Raw genomic sequence first — 17,089 nt, 5'->3', positions numbered from 1 at the left:
CTGCAACTGGCTGTGCAAATTGGAGCATGCTCACCCTTTCAAGTCTAGGGTTGCATGTAAAACACAGATAATAGAGAAGATGGAGAAATTAGGTTCTCTGTCTTCTCCTCACCAGTGATGAGAGAATCGGATCACAGTAAACTGACAATCGGCTCAAACTCAGAATTTGATTGGAGTGTCATTAGAATAATTGAGCCAATTCTCTCACATGTGAGCGAGCCCTAAGGGTATTTGCACATGACGTCCTTAAGGCGCTAGTGGACCCGCCTTGTTTGCAAGCAGACGATGCTTCAGAAAAGCGCTCGCAATGTTTTTCTTAACATGTATTTTTTCGTGTTTTCCAGCAATATTTGGTGCTTTTTCTTTTTTTTATTATTGCATTGCATAAAATAGTGAACGGTTTCCAAGAGGAAGCCAACTGAAGAGTGGACAGGTCAATTTTTTAATCGTTTTACATCTTTGCAAACATGAAGTTGTTAAAAGAAGCTAAAAAAAACTGAACATATGCACAACAAGTTGGTTTTACAATGCTATGTTCATTCTTTTTAAACCCTTCTCGACATATGACATACAGTTACGTCATATGTCGGGTCGCTGACTTTGATGCAGGCTCGCACGCCGAGCCCACAACTTTCCCAGCAGATGATGGCTGATTTATTCAGCCATCATCTGCCCCTAACAGCTGCGGGTTGCTGTTAAAATGTTAAATGCAGCTGTCAATCTCTTTCTAATTGCTGCACCCCTGACTTGATTGCGGAGCGCCGATGGGTTACCATGACAGTCAGGAAGAAGACCTCTGTGCTTGTCATGACGATTCTGCTGTGAAAGACAGCGTTTAGCTGGTATTCATAAGAGACCGTGATTATACATAACAGTAAAACGCAGTAAAATGAAAGAAGAGGTGATCAAAACATCGTATGTACCCGAAAATTAAAAACATTACAGGTCCCCGAAAATGGCGACACAAGCGGAAAAAAAAAATATTTTTTTTGTTCAAATTTCAGAATTTTTTTTCAACATTTAAATAAAAAAAAAACTATACATATTTGGTATCTGCGGAATCGTACAGCTCTGGAGAATCATATTGGCAGGTCAGTTTTACCATATAGTGAACATGGTAAACAAAAAAAAAAACACAGTTGTGAAGTTATTCATATTATTTATTTACATAGCACTATTGATTCCATGGTGATTGCACTTTTTTGCAATTTCAACGCAATTTTTTTCCCACTTTCCAGTGCATCACATGATAAAATTAATGGTGTCCACTCAAAAGTACAACTTGTTCTGCAAAAAAATAAGTCCTCATACCATTATGTGGAAGGAAAAGTAAAAAAAGTTATGGCTCTTGGAAGAAAGGGAGGAGGAGGAGGAGGAAAAAACAGAAAATAGCCCGGTCATGAAGGGGGTTAACGTTTGTTTAGCGCTTTTTCAGGGGGGTTATGGAGTGTATCTGCCTTAAAATGATGTGTGCACGTAGACTAACAGGTTTAACTGGGTTTTCTGGAAGCAAGGTTCAGACAGATTGTAATATTCTAAGAGTTCTTCACCCATCCTTCCGGGGTCCAGGGCTGACTCACTGCAGCTGCTCTGGTCTTAGTTTACAGGTTACTAAGGTAAATTCCCGACTACAGCACACATCACTGGCTGCAGCCAATCACTGAGCTCAGCTGATGTAGATGGCACAAATGCAATGATTGGCTGCAGCATTGATGTGCGCTTTAGTATTGAGGCCACCGCTATAGCCTGTTAAACATCCGAGCAGCAGCAGGAAGGCAGCACTGGACCCGGGGAGGTTGAGTAACAATTGCCTGTATTAGTCTAACCTAGTGTTGGCTGATAAGTTAAAGACAGGAAGGATATGTGCACACGTCGAGTAAAATTTCTGCACCACTTCTACGTCTCTTGGCAAGAAAAATGCAGCTGCAAAAATGCACATTTTTGGTGCTTTTTGCCCTGCATTTTTGACTGATTTGAGTGAAGTCAATGGGGAAAAACACAGAGCAAAAACGCACAGAGAATTGACATTCTGCAGATTATTTTCTGCACCAAATCTGCAAGTCAAAAGTAAGCAACGTGTGCATGAGACTTCAGGTTTCTCATTCAATTTTCTGGCATCAGGATTGCTTCAAATTTTGCTAGCAAATCTGCTAGGCAAATACGCACCAAATCTGCTACGTGTGCACACATCCTAAGGGCTCTTTCACACATCAGTATCTCCGGTATGAATGGTGAGTTTCCACACATCCCGGAGACACTGACACACGTAGACCCATTCAAATCTATGGATCTGCGCACATGTCAGTGTGTTTCCACGGACTTTGTGTCCGTGGGCAAAACACGCTGACATGTCCGATTTTTTGCGGATACGCGGTCCGCAAAAGTGCATTATGCTGAACACACACGGATGACATCCGTGTGTCATCAGTGTGACATGGACCGGCGCCTGGGAATCAGCTCTACAGATAGCGCTGTTCCCAAGCGCCGGGTGCTGAACACTGCCCACATCAAGGTTCCCTGCCGGCACTGCGATCAACACCAGCAGGGACAATGATGAGGGTAGTGGTAGTGTCTGCTCTCGCAATGTCCCCACCTGTAAAAATAAGATTAAAATAATAAAATCCATATACTCACCTCTCCTAGGTGTCCCCCGCTGTGATCCTCTGACCGCTGAAGCCGAGGAGCCCGGGAGAATGAGCCGCTCTGGAGCTGCGCTCAGTGAGTGACAGGATACGGCTCCTGAGCTGCAGCTCCGGAGCTGCTCATTCTCCCAGGCTCATCAGAGTCAGCGGTCAGAGGACTACAGCAGGGGACACCTAGGAGAGGTGATTATATGGATTTTATTATTTTAATCTTGAAAGAGGTTAAAACAGTCACAGGAGAAAGGGAATGTTTTAGCAGAGCCGCAGGAGGATTGTGGGGAACTTGTTATCGTAGTCTGGCTGAAGCCGAAGAGAAAGGTGGTGCATTATCTGGATCTAACAGAAGTCAACTGAACAGGAGAGAAACTAAACACAGGTCAGAAACGCCCTGAACTAACAGTGCAGAGTATTATTGGGCAGGAAGATAAGGACTGGAAGGAATTGTGTCACAGGGATCATCTCCCTCATCAAACCCTGCCCCCCTCCATCTCCATGCAGGATAAAGAATGCTGTGTACTATTGTGTTCTAGTGAAGGAAAAGCCTGTGGTTGTGTATGCTGCTAAGTGATCTAATCTATGCTGAATTATGCTACTGAAGAGACTGTAATACTAAGCCTTGTGAAGAAACTATTGTATTGTTACTGGAGCCGGTTACTCAAGAATCTCAGACTGTACTGTAGTGAAGATTGTGGCTGTAATATCCCTGAATTGCACTAGCCATGCTTCAGGTTAAATTCTACTGTTAGGCTGTGTGCCCACGATGCGTTTTAAGCGTTTCCGCAGCGGCAAAAACGCTGCAGAAACACTTAAAAAACGCTTGGTAGAAGGCCTGCCATGTTCCCCAATGATAATCCGCATGTGCTGTGCACATGCTGCGGAAATTTCCGCTGCAGGTTATCATTGCGGAAAACAACGCAGCACTACCAATTATTTTGTGGAAGCGCTGCGTTTTCGCCGCCATTGACTTGCATTGAATCGCTTGGATTCAGCATCACTGCATCTGTACATGCGGAATCCAAGCGTTTCAATGTGCGCATGGTATCCAGGTGTGGAGGACAGGAGACTCTGCTCCGGACCCGGGTACCATAGAACCTGTAAAAAAAAAGAATAAAATAAAAAATAAATATCATATTTACCTTCTGACGGCCCCCGCTGCGCTTGTCCTCCCTTGCCGACAGATCGCGGTGTACTGAAGGACCTGCGCTGACGTCATAGTCATGTGACGGCAGGTCCTTCAGTGGAGTGTAACGCGAGCTGCCGGAACGCTAGGACGGAGGAAAGCAAGACTTCGGGGGCCATCAGAAGGTAAGTATAGATTAATTTTTTATTTTTAAACATTCTTTATGGTCACACTATATAAATCCATGCCGTTTGCATGGATTTATATAGTGTGATCAAGTTGTCAAGCACTTTCCAAGTGATGCTAAAATCGCTTGGAAAAGCGCTTGACAGCCTGCATGCGAAATCACATGCTTCACTTACACTTGTGCATGCGGAAATGCATGTGAAGAATGCTTCACATCCGCTTGTCCCTGGCAGGAAAAACGCACGTAATATCCACATGCATTTTTTCTGCCAGGGAGATGCAGAAATGCTCAGGAAAAAATCCTGAGCATTTCTGCATCGTGGGCACATAGCCTTAAACTGTTGAAAAAGACTCTTGTCAGATGTGTCTGGTCAGCAATTGAATCTATTGTGTGCGTGAGAAGCTGCAGCTTATGGTCGCCCTGAGTAATGGTTCCTCCAGGATTCCAAAGAATTCATGAAACCCGTCTCGCCCCTATCTGAACTTAGCGGCGTGCGTGTAACAGGCGGAACTGTACGCCCTGCGCTGGGATATTCTTATATGACAGCGGCATTTAAATGAATGGCAAAGTAAAAGTGTTATGGATCTCGGAAAAAGATGACACAAACCACAATTAATTTTTTTGTTACAAACTTCTGAATATTTTTTCACCACTTAAAAAAAAATGCAAGTTTGGTATCGTCGTAATCATACTGACCTTGGAGTATCGTGTTGTCATGTCTTTTTTACCTTACAGTGAGCGCTGTGAAAACAAAAGCCCAATAAAAAAAAATGTCAGAATTGCATATTTTTCACAATTTCACACTTGGATTTTTTTCACTGCTTTTTTAAGTACACTGTATCATAAAATATTGTCATTCAAAACTACAACTTGTCCCGCAAAAAAAACCAAGTCATTTGATAGCTATGTGGGAAAAAATGCATAGCTTTTGGAAGAAAAATTGAAGGAGCAAATAAGAGTGAAGGGGTTGCCCACTTTTGGGGACTTTATGTAAATGCATGCATTTAGGGCTAAAAATATTTTTTACTATTGGGTATCATTAAAAGTTTTGCTCTGCTCACCTTCAATAGCTTGCACCATTGCTGGTTGCAGAATGGGTTAAAGGAGTTGTCCAGGATTTTGTTTTTAGAACCATAGAAAAAAAAAAACACAGGCGGATAATTGCTAACTACCTGCCTGTTGTACCAGATGCTGGCTCAGTGAGGTCACCGATCGCTCCTGCCGGCGATTCAGCTGCTCCATGTCAACAGAGCAACTCTTCTTCTTCTGGGCCTCTGTCGACGAGGTGGGATTGGTGACGTCAGGCTGATTGAAAGCCGGCTCCCCACAAATAGGTAGCAGGGAGCCAGCTGTCAATCAGCATGACATCGGCAGTCATGCTCTATAAGTAAGCAGAGCAGAGAGGAAGAGAAGCGGCTGCTCTGTGCCAGCAGAGATTAGCGCCGGGCACAACAGAAAGGTAAGTGCATTGGGAGCTGGTACTGTTATGTGTCTATTTCTGACCTCCTGCAGGAATCAAAGCGCCTGGAAAAGCCAAAGTGTGCAACATTTTCAGAAACCCAATAGCAAAAATGAGTTTTAGCCTCAAATACATGAATTTAAAGGGAACCTGTCAGCAGAAAAAAAACACTATTAACCAGCAGATATGAGGTTAGTCTGCAGGTTAATAGCGTTACTAACCTGCCCGGCGCCTGCACTTAGCCATATGCTCCGGGGAGAAAATGAACTTTATTCCCTTCCCCTTCCACAGTGTTCCAGTTTCTGCAGTTACAGCCGCCGATGACTGAACTAGCGCCGCCCTTGTGACTGAAACCAGAACGCTGCGGGGAAGGGAATAAAGGTCATGTTCTTCCCCCTGCGTTGCATGATCTGGGCAGCATAATAACACTATTAATCACCTGCAGATTAACCACATAGCTGCAGGTTAATAACGTTTTTACAGGTTCTCTTTAAGTAAAAAAGAAAAAAATAGGAGAACACGGGTCCCACTGTGGGAAAAGATGAACTAGTGAAAAGTTCTGGTGTCAGGGCAGACATGTTCGGCAGACGAGTAGCGCACACAGACGTCTGAGCGCTGGGAGGGAGAACCGGCGCCAGCACAGCCCGTCCTCCCGCCCAGACCTGTGAGGTAAGACGTCAGCAGGGCGTGACGTCAGAACGCGGAAGCGGCAGCTGGGAGCAGTACAGCGGCAGTGCTGGCCTTACTGCTCGGTACCGGCGGACGGGCAGTCACCAGTATGCGGCTTCCGGGAGTGTTCCGCTGCTCCTGACCCGTGTCTGCTGAGGAGGAATGTGCCTGGGGAGACCCTGCCAGCCCCCCGCCTGCTGTCACCCTGTGCCCGGTAACCCTGCTGTCACACGTCACTGCTGTCTGGACATGATTAGGGCCAGCCCTTCCTGATCGGGTGTGGTGGTCCTCACTAGAAGGGGCTGTGAGGCTTGGCTTCCCTCAGGTGGTCCTATACAGGGGGGAACCCTATCACTGATTAATCACCAACAAATAGGCGAAGTGCAGACTCTGGGGTCTGCGCCCCGCACAATCTCAGGGGTCTGGGTTTCCTGTGTGCTTTTTCCAGGGAAAAAAAGTCCTGTGCATTTCTATGGGGGTCCTGCACACAGCGTAGCTTGGTAGCCCACCTCTGGGGGCCAGCACCTAGAAACAGGCCGATCTCATTCATACAAGGCTAAGAAGGGCGTAAAGGGGAGACCTGGCCAGAATGAAGCGGCCCGGCCGGGTATTGTTGGCCGCAGGTTCAGGACCCTCTACTATGTGCGGATAATGTACTCAAATGTAATATGTGGTGGCTCCAAGTCTGGCACAGGAACGGCCAATGTCTGAGAGCCCCTATAACATCCGGGCATGAAGGTGTTGTGGTGCTAAGTCCACGGATCAGTGATAAATGCAGGGCGTCCACCGTCCGTCTGCTTCTAACAAAGCCTAACACATTGAATGACCGGATCAGAATGGGAAGAGAACATGGAAGAAATACACCGTTGTGTGAATGTGCCGTTAGAGGGGTTGTGTGGGGCTACACATACCACCAGTCGTGCACGCTTCCAGTATGTGTAGATGTGATGTCATTGTCACTAGACAGGTGCGCTGTGCTTCCAGCAGGTCTATAGGTGAGAGGCGCCAGACAAGCCTTCTAAAGACTCTGCTAGAGATGTCAGCCTCTGTGCCGACACCATCTCTTGCCATGTGTAACCAAACCGTCCCTTATTCTGTCATGTTTCTGCTCAGTCTCTGCTGCTAGCATTGAAGTAATGACTGTGCCAAAAGCGCTTTAAAGGACTTGTCTAAAACCATGGAGGGAGCGAATTCTAGCAGTAATATACCACTGTCAGGATTTCCCTCTGGCTTACCCGCCTGGCGGTCCTCATGTGACCACTCATACCGCTTTTACACACTTGCGATCACATGCCAACTGCTTTTGCTTCTCAAAGTGGACTCCACAAGGAGTGTGCAGCAGAGCAGAATCCCAAGGGTTTGTTCACACAACGTTTCTTTAAGGTGAGCAAAAATGTTGTGTCGTTTAGGTGGAAACTTTGGCTTTTTTTCTTTTACTTTGTTAACATTTTTGTTTGAGTCGTTTTTTAGCAACTTTTCGGGTGTTTTTGAGGTGGAATTGCTGACAAAATGCTTAAGAAGATGACAAGGGGTCTTAAGGGCTTTTTTTCCTGTAAGCCTTCGTATTGACTTCTATTGTAAAGTATAAAGCTGGTTCATGGCGAAAAAGCATGAAGAATGGTCGGGTCACTTCTTTTAAACCCTTGGTAATTTAGAAACCTGAAGTTGTTAAAATACGCTCAAAAGACTAAACATATGAACTGCAAAGTCATTTTAGGCTATGTACACACATCATGGTTTTTACAGCGTTTTTTGCTTCAGATTTTTATGTAAATTTTCAGCTGCGTTTAGCAGTACCAGCAAAGTCTATGAGAAACCAGAATTCTCTGTTCACACATTGTTTGTTTTTTTTGTTCAGGATTGTATGCTTTGCATGTTTTTTTGGAAAATAGAGCATGTCACTTCTTTCAGCGTTTTTTCACCCATAGGAAAGTAATGGGTGGTGAAAAAATGCACCAAAACTTGCATCATCGTTTTTGATGGCAAGATAGAATGGGGTTCTTTTTTTCGCAGAACTTTATGTACATGAATAAATAGAGACAGAAGGACAGTGAAAAGAAAATGCACCAAAACTGCAAGAAAAATACTGAACAAAATGCCCCTGAAGATAAAGTTTTGCTGCAGATTTGTGACGCAAAATAACCATGATGTGTGAACATTGCCTTACACTAAAAATATTCTTTTTGTGTCTCTTCAACCATATTTGTGGACCCGCTCAAAATAAAAGCCTGAAAAACAAACAAAAAAAAAAAAAAACGCAAAGTGAACAAACCCTAAGGGCTCACTCACATGAGCGTATAACATGGTCGAGTGCTATGCGATGTTTTATCATATGGCACTCAGCCCAGTGTTATTCTATGGGACAGCTCAGATCCGCGATTATATTCAATGTCGATTTAGCATTAGAGAACAATCACAGCATGCTGCGAGTGCAACTAAGATTGGATTATGCTCACCCATACAAATCTGTGGGTTCGTGTGAAACATTGTACTGCACTTGGATGTCATCCGAGAGCAGTCCGATTACCACAGATGCCAGCAATGGAGGCCAACTTTCTCCATCTCCTCCGCACATGTGCTGCAATTGTCTCATGCGAGAGGATCAGAGCAGAGTGCACTGACACTCAGATCAAAGTCTGACAGAGTTTGAGCCGAGTGTCATTTGTAGTGATGAGCGAGTATGTTTTGTTAACCCTTTCGCCGAGTATGCTCGGGCCGAGCTCCAAGTATTTACAGCTGCTCCGTGTTATGTTTGAATCGCTCCCGTGTGCATGATTTGCAACTTTTTGACAGCTTTAATACATGTGAGGAATGTTTGCTTCTTACACATTCCTCACATGTAATAAAACTGTCAAACAGTCGCAAATCATGCACACGGGAGCGATTCAAACACATCACCGAGCAGCTGTAAATACTCAGAGCTCGGCGAAAGGGTTAACAAAACATACTCGCTCAACACTAGTCATTTGCACAATTGGCCCTGATTCTCTCGCACGAGAGAACGTAAGCTCGTGTGACCCCGTCCTCATAGTGGGTATATTACATACTGATGAGATTTAGCTTGTGCTCTCTCCCTGGTTTTAGACATGGCTCGGACAATATTTTTAAATGACCGAATGGTAACTTCTAAGAATCCATAGAAACATGGGGATCTGCATGTGGTACCCACCTCCTGCCCACACTTATATTTCTATGTAAAAAAAAAAAAATAAAAAATCCTCCGTGTGCTGAAGCCCACTGTTGGGTAAACAGCAGAGTCTGAAAGATACTCATTAGCGAGACTGAATGCCCCCCCCTCCAACGAATAATCGAGTACCTTGCACCGAGTAATCAATACCTTGCACAGAGACTCTAGATCTCATTTACTGTCCAGGTGTCATGCCCATCAGTGTAATATGGGACGGTACGAGTTCTATGTGGGATGGAGACCAAACCCGCCAGTAATGTCCTCTTCTTCGTCATATGTTATGGTCTTGAATTGCTCCTTCCCCCTCCCATCTACATAGAATCTTACTAGTAGCAGTGGTCATCTCCTGTCTCACTAATAGGAGTATTTGTCTTAAAGAGAATCTGTCAGCAGGTTTTCGCTATATAATCTGATGGCAGCAACATAGAGCAAGAAAGTCTGACTCCAGGGATATATCACTTATTGAACTGCTTAGTACGGTTTTCATAGAATCCCTGTTTTGTCTACAGTAGATGTAAGAGCGGTAAGTCTTCTCCCCTGTGTATAACCCGGTCCACACCCCTGACTGTTAACTTCCTGTTTACACTGTACATTGTCTGTAACCTGCCAATCAGTGGTGGGGGTGGTGTTATACAGACCGCCTGACTGCTGAGCACATGAGATGTAGCACACTACTGATAATCTCCTGCTGATAAAATACTGTTTGTATTGAAGCTACAGCACAGCCTAATAAGTGTAACATCCCTGGAATCATGGTCTCGTGCCCTATATTATGCTACTCTCAGATTAAATAGCAAAAATCTGGTGACAGATTCCCTTTTAAATGAACTAAGATTTTACATGTCAAGTAGGAATTTTGAGGATGAAAGATCTGTTTCTTTCTCCACTGGAACTGATTTCTCTGATAAGATATATTACAAAGTTGGTTATTTTCATGTGTACTGTTGATTTATAAAATACAAATTTAAAATGATGGTTAATCTTTAACCGGTTCAGGACCGCCCACTGTACATAAACGTCGGCGCTGCCCGGGCTCTGTGCAGCGCCGACGTTTAAAAACGGTGGGTGGTCCTGCAGCGCTCAGGACCCCCAGGGTCCTGCTAGCGCTGCGGTACCGGTTCAGAGCGATAGCTCTGACATGTGGCATCATGGGGACCTGAATGGATCAGGTCCCCATGATGTTAAACTGTTCCTATCTTCTAGATGCCGCGATCCATAGCGATCGCGGCATTTAAAAGATAGTAACAGCTGGTGGTCGGCGATCGGGACCCCCCACATACCTCAGGAGCGGCGGGGATCCCGGTGCTGTGACCTCTGACATCATTGAGACCTGATTGGCTCAGGTCTCGATGATGTCAGCGTCACACCAGCCAATCAGAGAGATCACCAGGGAAGTTTGTTTTAGCAACAAACTTTCCCGGGCGATCTGCCTGATAAATACACTGTTTCTCCTCCGATCTCAGTGAGAGAGCAGAGGAGAAACAGTGTGACAAGAGCTGTGTCAGCCTTGCCACTGTGAAAGTAAAAAAAATAAAATAAATAAGAAAGTAAGAGTTAGGGTTAGTGAGTCTGTCAGATCAGTCAGTCCTGTCAGGTCGGTCGGTCCTGTCAGGTCGATCAGATCAGTCGGGTCAAAAAATCTAAAAATAAAATGGCCCGTCAGACTTATACCGCAGAGGAGGTGTATGCCCTGCTGTGTTCTGACACTGATGACAGCGCAATCTCAGATGGAGATGTGGATTTTGAGGGCTTTAGTAGCGGCGACACTGAGAGCTCAGAAATGAGCAGTGATTCTGGTCCATCCTCAAGCCCAAGGACCAGTACAACAATAGGGGCAAATAGCGCTACTGGAGAAACGTCTCCAAATCAGGGAACACTGCCCAGTACAAGCGCTGTCCCTGCTACTAGTGAATTGGCGCACGCCAGTGTACAAGGGGCTTTGCCACATGATCTAGCATTCCCCAGATGGGAGGCTTCGGATTCGGCTGCTCCATTCAGCCCTGATTTCAACGCCACTCCTGGTATAAATGTGGAGGTGGAAGATTTTGGACCAATTCATTTTTTTAATTTGTTTTTTACAGACAGCTTGCTAGAGCATATTGTCGTGCAAACAAATTTATATGCATCCCAATTCATAAGCCAGAATCCCCGATCTTACTATGCTAGGGCAAATTTATGGACACCAACTAATGTCCCGGAAATAAAAAAATTTTAGGACTTACATTTGCCATGGGGCTTGTTAAAAAACCGAGCATTCGATCCTACTGGTCCAACCACCCTGTTCAAGCCACCCCTATGTTTTCAGTCATTCTGCCTAGGACCCGTTATGAAATGCTCATGCGGTTTTGGCATTTTAACAACAATAGTCAATGCCTGCCCAGAAATGCCCCAGAACATGACAGGTTATATAAAATTAGACCCATCATTGAAAATTTGTCAGAAAAATTCTTAAGCCTCTACACCCCAACACAAAATATTTCTATAGACGAGTCCCTTGTAAAATTCAAAGGAAGACTGCACCTCAAGCAATTTATCCCATCTAAAAGGGCAAGGTTTGGAATAAAGATCTATAAAATGTGCGAAAGTTCAACCGGATACACATCCGCTTTCCGCATATATGAGGGGAAAGAGAGCCAGCTAAACCCACCAGGATGCCCTACTTATCTGGGGACATCTGGAAAAATTGTTTGGGAGCTGATAAGTCCATTTTTTCAAAAAGGCTACAATCTATATGTGGACAATTATTACACCAGCATACCCCTATTTAAAAGTCTGGTTGAACACAACATCGGGGCTTGTGGGACCATCCGTAAAAACAGTCAGGGGTTTCCACAACCATTGGTCAACCAAAAGTTCCAAAAGGGGCAGTCAGGGGCTGTACGCAACGGAGAGCTGCTTGCCCTGAAATATAGGGATAAGAGGGATATTTTTGTCCTCAGCTCGATCCACACAGATGCCACAAGGGCCACTGTAGAACTAGGATCCACCACTCCGAAGCAAAAACCTGTGTCAGTCATTGACTACAACAAACACATGGGGGGTGTGGACCTTGCAGACCAGGTTCTACAGCCATACCAGGTATCAAGAAAGTCCTATACCTGGTATAAAAAGTTGGTTATCTATTTGTTTCAGGTGGCCACATACAATTCTTTTGTGTTGTACAAAAAAGCAGGAAATTCAGATCCTTTTCTTGATTATCAAGAAAAGGTAATTGAAAATCTTGTCTTTCAAAGTGTTAGCCCCGCTCATCCATTAGAATCTGAGGATGTGAAAAGACTCACTGAGCGACATTTTATTGCACTTATTCCAGCAACAGAAACAAGAAGGAACCCCCAGAAAAGATGTCGTGTATGTACTAAGAGAGGAATGAGGCGTGATACCCGCTACTATTGCCCACAATGCCCATCATTGCCAGTCTTATGCGTCACTGACTGCTTTAAAATCTACCACACAGAACCACGTTTTTAAACTGTAAAAATGTATCCCAATTTGTCATTCAAACATTTGGTTCATTTAGTGAATGACATATTCGAGTAGAGCTCACTTAATTTACAGGGGTGGGGGGTTCTCCAGAATCTAAACCTTCCATTGCGTGTTTGTTTCTGGAAATCATCCATCGAGTTAAAATGGTCACTAAACCCATAGATGAATTCCCAGAGGGGTGTCATTTCCAAAATGGGGTCACTTCAGGGGGGATTCTTTAGCTCTGGTACTCTGAAAAGTGCCAGAACAGCATAATCCCCCCTGAAGTGACCCCATTATGGAAATGACACCTCTGTGGGAATTCATCTATGGGTTTAGTGACCATTTACCTACTTATTTTCCCACCACTAGATTAATTTATACAGAGGAGTAGATTGTAAAATTCGGTCACTTGTTGTGGGTTTCCTCTGTTTAGGCACCTCAGGGGCTCTCCAAATGCAACATGGCGTCCGCTATCAATTCCAGTCAAATTTCCATTCCAAAAGTCAAATGGCGCTCCTTACCTTCTGAGCCATGCCGTGCGCCCAAACAGTGGCTTTGCACCACATATGGGGTATCAGCGTGCTCAGGAGAAATTGCACAACACATTTTGGGGTCCATTTTTTCTGGCTGCCCTTGTGAAAATTTAAAATTTGAGGCTAAAGTAGCAGTTTTGTGAAAAAAAGTTAAATGTTCATTGTTTTCTTCCACATTCCAAAAATTCCTGTGAAGCACCTGAAGGGTTAATAAACTTCTTGAATGTGGTTTTGAGCACCTTGAGGGGTGCAGTTTTTAGAATGGTATCACTTTTGGGTATTTTCTGTCATAAAGGCTCCTCAAAGTCACTTCAAATAAGATGTGGTCCCTAAAAAAATGTTTTTGGAAATTTTGTTGTAAAAATGAGAAATCGCTGGTCAACTTTTAACCCTTATAGCTTCCTAACAGAAAAAAATTTTGGTTCCAAAATTGTGCTGATGTGAAGTAGACATGTGGGAAATGTTATTCATTAACTATTTTGTGTGATATATCTCTCTGATTAAAGGGCATGAAAATTCAAAGTTTGAAAATTGCAAAATTTTCGCCAAATTTCCGATTTTTTTCACAAATAAACGCAAGTGATATCGAAGAAATTTTACCACAATCATGAAGTACAATATGTCACAAAAAAACAATCTCAGAATCAGGGGGATCCGTTGAAGCGTTCCAGAGTAATTACCTCATAAAGTGACAGTGGTCAGAATTGAAAAAATTGGCCCGGTCACGAAGGCAAAAACAGGCTCTGGCGCAAAGTGGTTAAAGGGAACTTGTCATCAGCAACAAATGCTATTAACCTGCATGTTAATAGCGTTACTAACCTGCCCGGCGCCTGCACTTAGTCGAACGCTGCTGGGAGAAAATTAACTTTATTCTCCCCGGCAGCATTCGGTTTCAGCCATGGAGGCGGGGCCGGCGTGGGTTAATTCACCTCTGAGTAACCGCATTGGGGTCGGCTGTCAGTCAGGGCCGGGGCATGGCTACAGGGGCTGCTCTGTATACTCAGAACGTAGCCTAATGTTATAATGCACTTTGTGAATGACAAAACATTTAGTGTTTTTTTTTGAAGGGTTTATTTTTTTTCAACAAAAATGTTTTATTTGTTTCAGTAACTCTGATGGTGAAGAGAAGCAGTCGGACGATCCGGTCACCCAGCCTGTTAACATGGATCTGAAATTTAACAACTCAAGGAAGTATATATCCATCAGTATTCCTTCAAAGACGGACACAATGTCTCCTCACATTAAGGCTGTGGATGACATCCGGGTGCTTGGCATCAATCTCAGCCAGTTCCAGAAGCCTGTGCAGTTTTTTATTTGTGTTACCGGAGTTTTTGTTTTTTATTTAATATATGGATATTTGCAGGTAATATTTTGTCAAAATAATTCTTAGATCTGGTTTTAGATTTCAATATGTCTCTTATTGTCCTGGAAATTGTCAATTTATTTGTATTGCGATATTTTAAAGAAGATGATTTCAGAGAATAGACTGGCTTCAAAATACTCAAGCTTTGTGGAACATTTTTTAACATTCATTTTGGACTGATATGCCCATAGTTACATTATAAAGCTTAATGGGAGAATCCCATCAAGAATGATACGACTCTTTAGAAACTCTTTTGGCCCCACTTAAATTTCTAAATCTGAGAAAAACTTTACCAATATATGTATCATAAGCGCAATATATAATATGCAAATATAAAATGGGATAATTAATGCAAAAGTAGTTGCACCTTATTTTCTTTGCATGTGTACTTATTCACCATCAACATTACAGCAGTGTAATGTGTTTCATCCCACCTCCGTTACATCTAAACATTCCCTTCCTTTTGTTATAGGAAGTTGGGTCATGTGATCAGTCTGACAACCAGTCCAGTACGGTGCGATAATGTGTAAACAGGAAGTCAGTCTCTGACTTCCTGTGAACTAAAGGGTGAAATCATTACCTATAAAATCCCTCTTGGCAGCTCTCAGACTCCTTCCTGCCCCTCTGTATGTTCCTCATGCAGCTTAAAAGGTTGTCCCCTACTTTAGCATCCATTGAACAGGTCATCAATGTCTAATCGGCTGGGCACCCCCACCGATCAGCTATCGGCGGCCGAAAGTACTCTCTTCCGATGATGGCCACTGAAGGGTACTGCACATCCGCCTCCTGTTGATTTGAATAGGCATGCAACAGTTACAGCCACAGCCCCACTATCAGTATTTGGTCAGTATTTTGTCTCAGGAGTGGGAGCCAAAACCAGGAGTGGGTGATAGATACAGAATTGGTGACTTGTGTCTATTATACCTTTTCTCTGATTGTTCCTCACCTGGTTTTGGCTACCACTCCAGAGGAAAAATACTGACCAAATACTGATAGTGGGGCCGTGGCCTTAAAGTCTGGATTCACGGTGCCAGCTGGGAAATCAGTCTAGAAGTTTTGCCCTAGGAGACTTTGTAAAATAATATAGCACTTGTCCGCTTAAAAGGTTACTCCCAGCTTCCTATCTGGATTTTGTCACAGTCTATTTTTGCAATTTACTGCTTATTAAAATGTGCAGCAGTTCTTAAGATATAAACCCTTTTGTTTACAGGTCATTGCTTAGGAGACCGACCACTGCAGCTGTTAAGCTTGTAAGCGCTGATGCTGGCTGGGATTTGGAGGATCAGTGCACTCCTGTAATCCTGTCCAGCATCAAATTAGCGCTTACATGCTCGCTAGAAAAGAGAGAGTCAGCAGAATATGTGCAGTGGTCGTTCTCCTAGCTGTATGCTATTAAAGAAAAATATACAACGTTTCAGCCGTTCTTGACATATTAACAAGCAGTTAATTGTACAATTGCTTTTATGTACAAGCACTATGTGACGATACCCATTTATGAAGATTGAATAACCCTTTAATGGATCACAACTTGGCTATTATATATGGTTATATGGACTAATGCACTACATTATAGAAGGAGTTATCTGAAGGACAGATCTGTATACACGATCAATCCTACCAACAATCAAGCACAGGTAATACTTCCTTTGAGGAATGTATTTATAAGAATTAGATTGTTGTACCATTTTATACTCCGTGCACAGTAATATACTAACTTTATTTGTACACTGGTCAGGTTAGAGGTGGGCCCAGTTTTACCCTAGACCTAGAAAGTCAAGATTCTTTTTGATCTATCTTTTTTTTTTTTTTTTTTTTTTTTCTTTTCCCCTCTGCGTAACTCTGTAATTGCTTCATAAGTATATGTACGAGCAAAAGCAGATATATACCTATAGTTTTCTGTTTTCCTCTTTCAGCACAATTCATTAGGTCTTTTAACACTAACTGGATAATGGTTCTTCTACAGGAGCTGATATTCTCCGTTGAAGGTTTTAAACCGTTTGGTTGGTACTTGACATTAGTACAATTTGGGTTTTACTCCATGTTCGGATTAGTAGAACTTCAACTGACGCAAGATAAACGCAGAAGGTCAGTAAAAATCTATATATTATCCTGCAGTTCTAATGTGTGTTTGCCTCATTGATAGATTGCACTATGGGATAGAAGAGTCTCATTGTTGAAAATGAGATTTTAAAAAATGATGTAAATGTCATCACTCTGACATATATCTCTACACAGAGCCATGTATACAGCTTGTTCACCGCTCTGAGTGCTTGGGTTGGAGGATGTAATGCATGAGGATTCAGTGTCTCGTTTTCTATTCTAATATCTAGTAATAAATGTCCATTATAAACTGCACTGCAGAAACTTGGGGCTACTAGCAAACTGACCTAACATTTGGCCTAGTTAGCGATGGGACTTTTTTTACCACTTTGTCTTAACACTCTGCTGAATGAAATGTAGATTG

At 43.3% G+C, this 17,089-nt stretch overlaps 1 protein-coding gene across 2 annotated transcripts in view; it reads left to right on the top strand.

Moving 5' to 3' along the window:
- The window catches only part of SLC35B3 (solute carrier family 35 member B3), a 101,788-nt gene that overhangs the window by 58,140 nt on the left and 26,559 nt on the right, over positions 1-17,089 (top strand). The window contains exons 1-3 of one of the 2 annotated variants that reach the window (XM_073678749.1): positions 6,134-6,291; positions 14,370-14,625; positions 16,589-16,710. In XM_073678749.1, coding sequence (XP_073534850.1) covers positions 14,425-14,625; positions 16,589-16,710 — 323 coding nt within the window. In that variant the 5' untranslated portion in view covers positions 6,134-6,291; positions 14,370-14,424. Of the gene's footprint in view, positions 1-6,133; positions 6,292-14,369; positions 14,626-16,588; positions 16,711-17,089 lie in introns of those variants that run through there. The other variant, XM_073678748.1, reaches the window with a different exon arrangement.

Source organism: Phyllobates terribilis, unplaced genomic scaffold, assembly GCF_046119375.1.
Source record: "Phyllobates terribilis strain yellow unplaced genomic scaffold, ASM4611937v1 Scaffold_4__5_contigs__length_816908805, whole genome shotgun sequence".
In the NCBI taxonomy this organism is placed as follows: Eukaryota; Metazoa; Chordata; class Amphibia; order Anura; family Dendrobatidae; genus Phyllobates; species Phyllobates terribilis.
The sequence above is the reverse complement of the archived record's forward strand: the minus strand, read 5'-3'. Positions and strand labels throughout refer to the sequence as shown.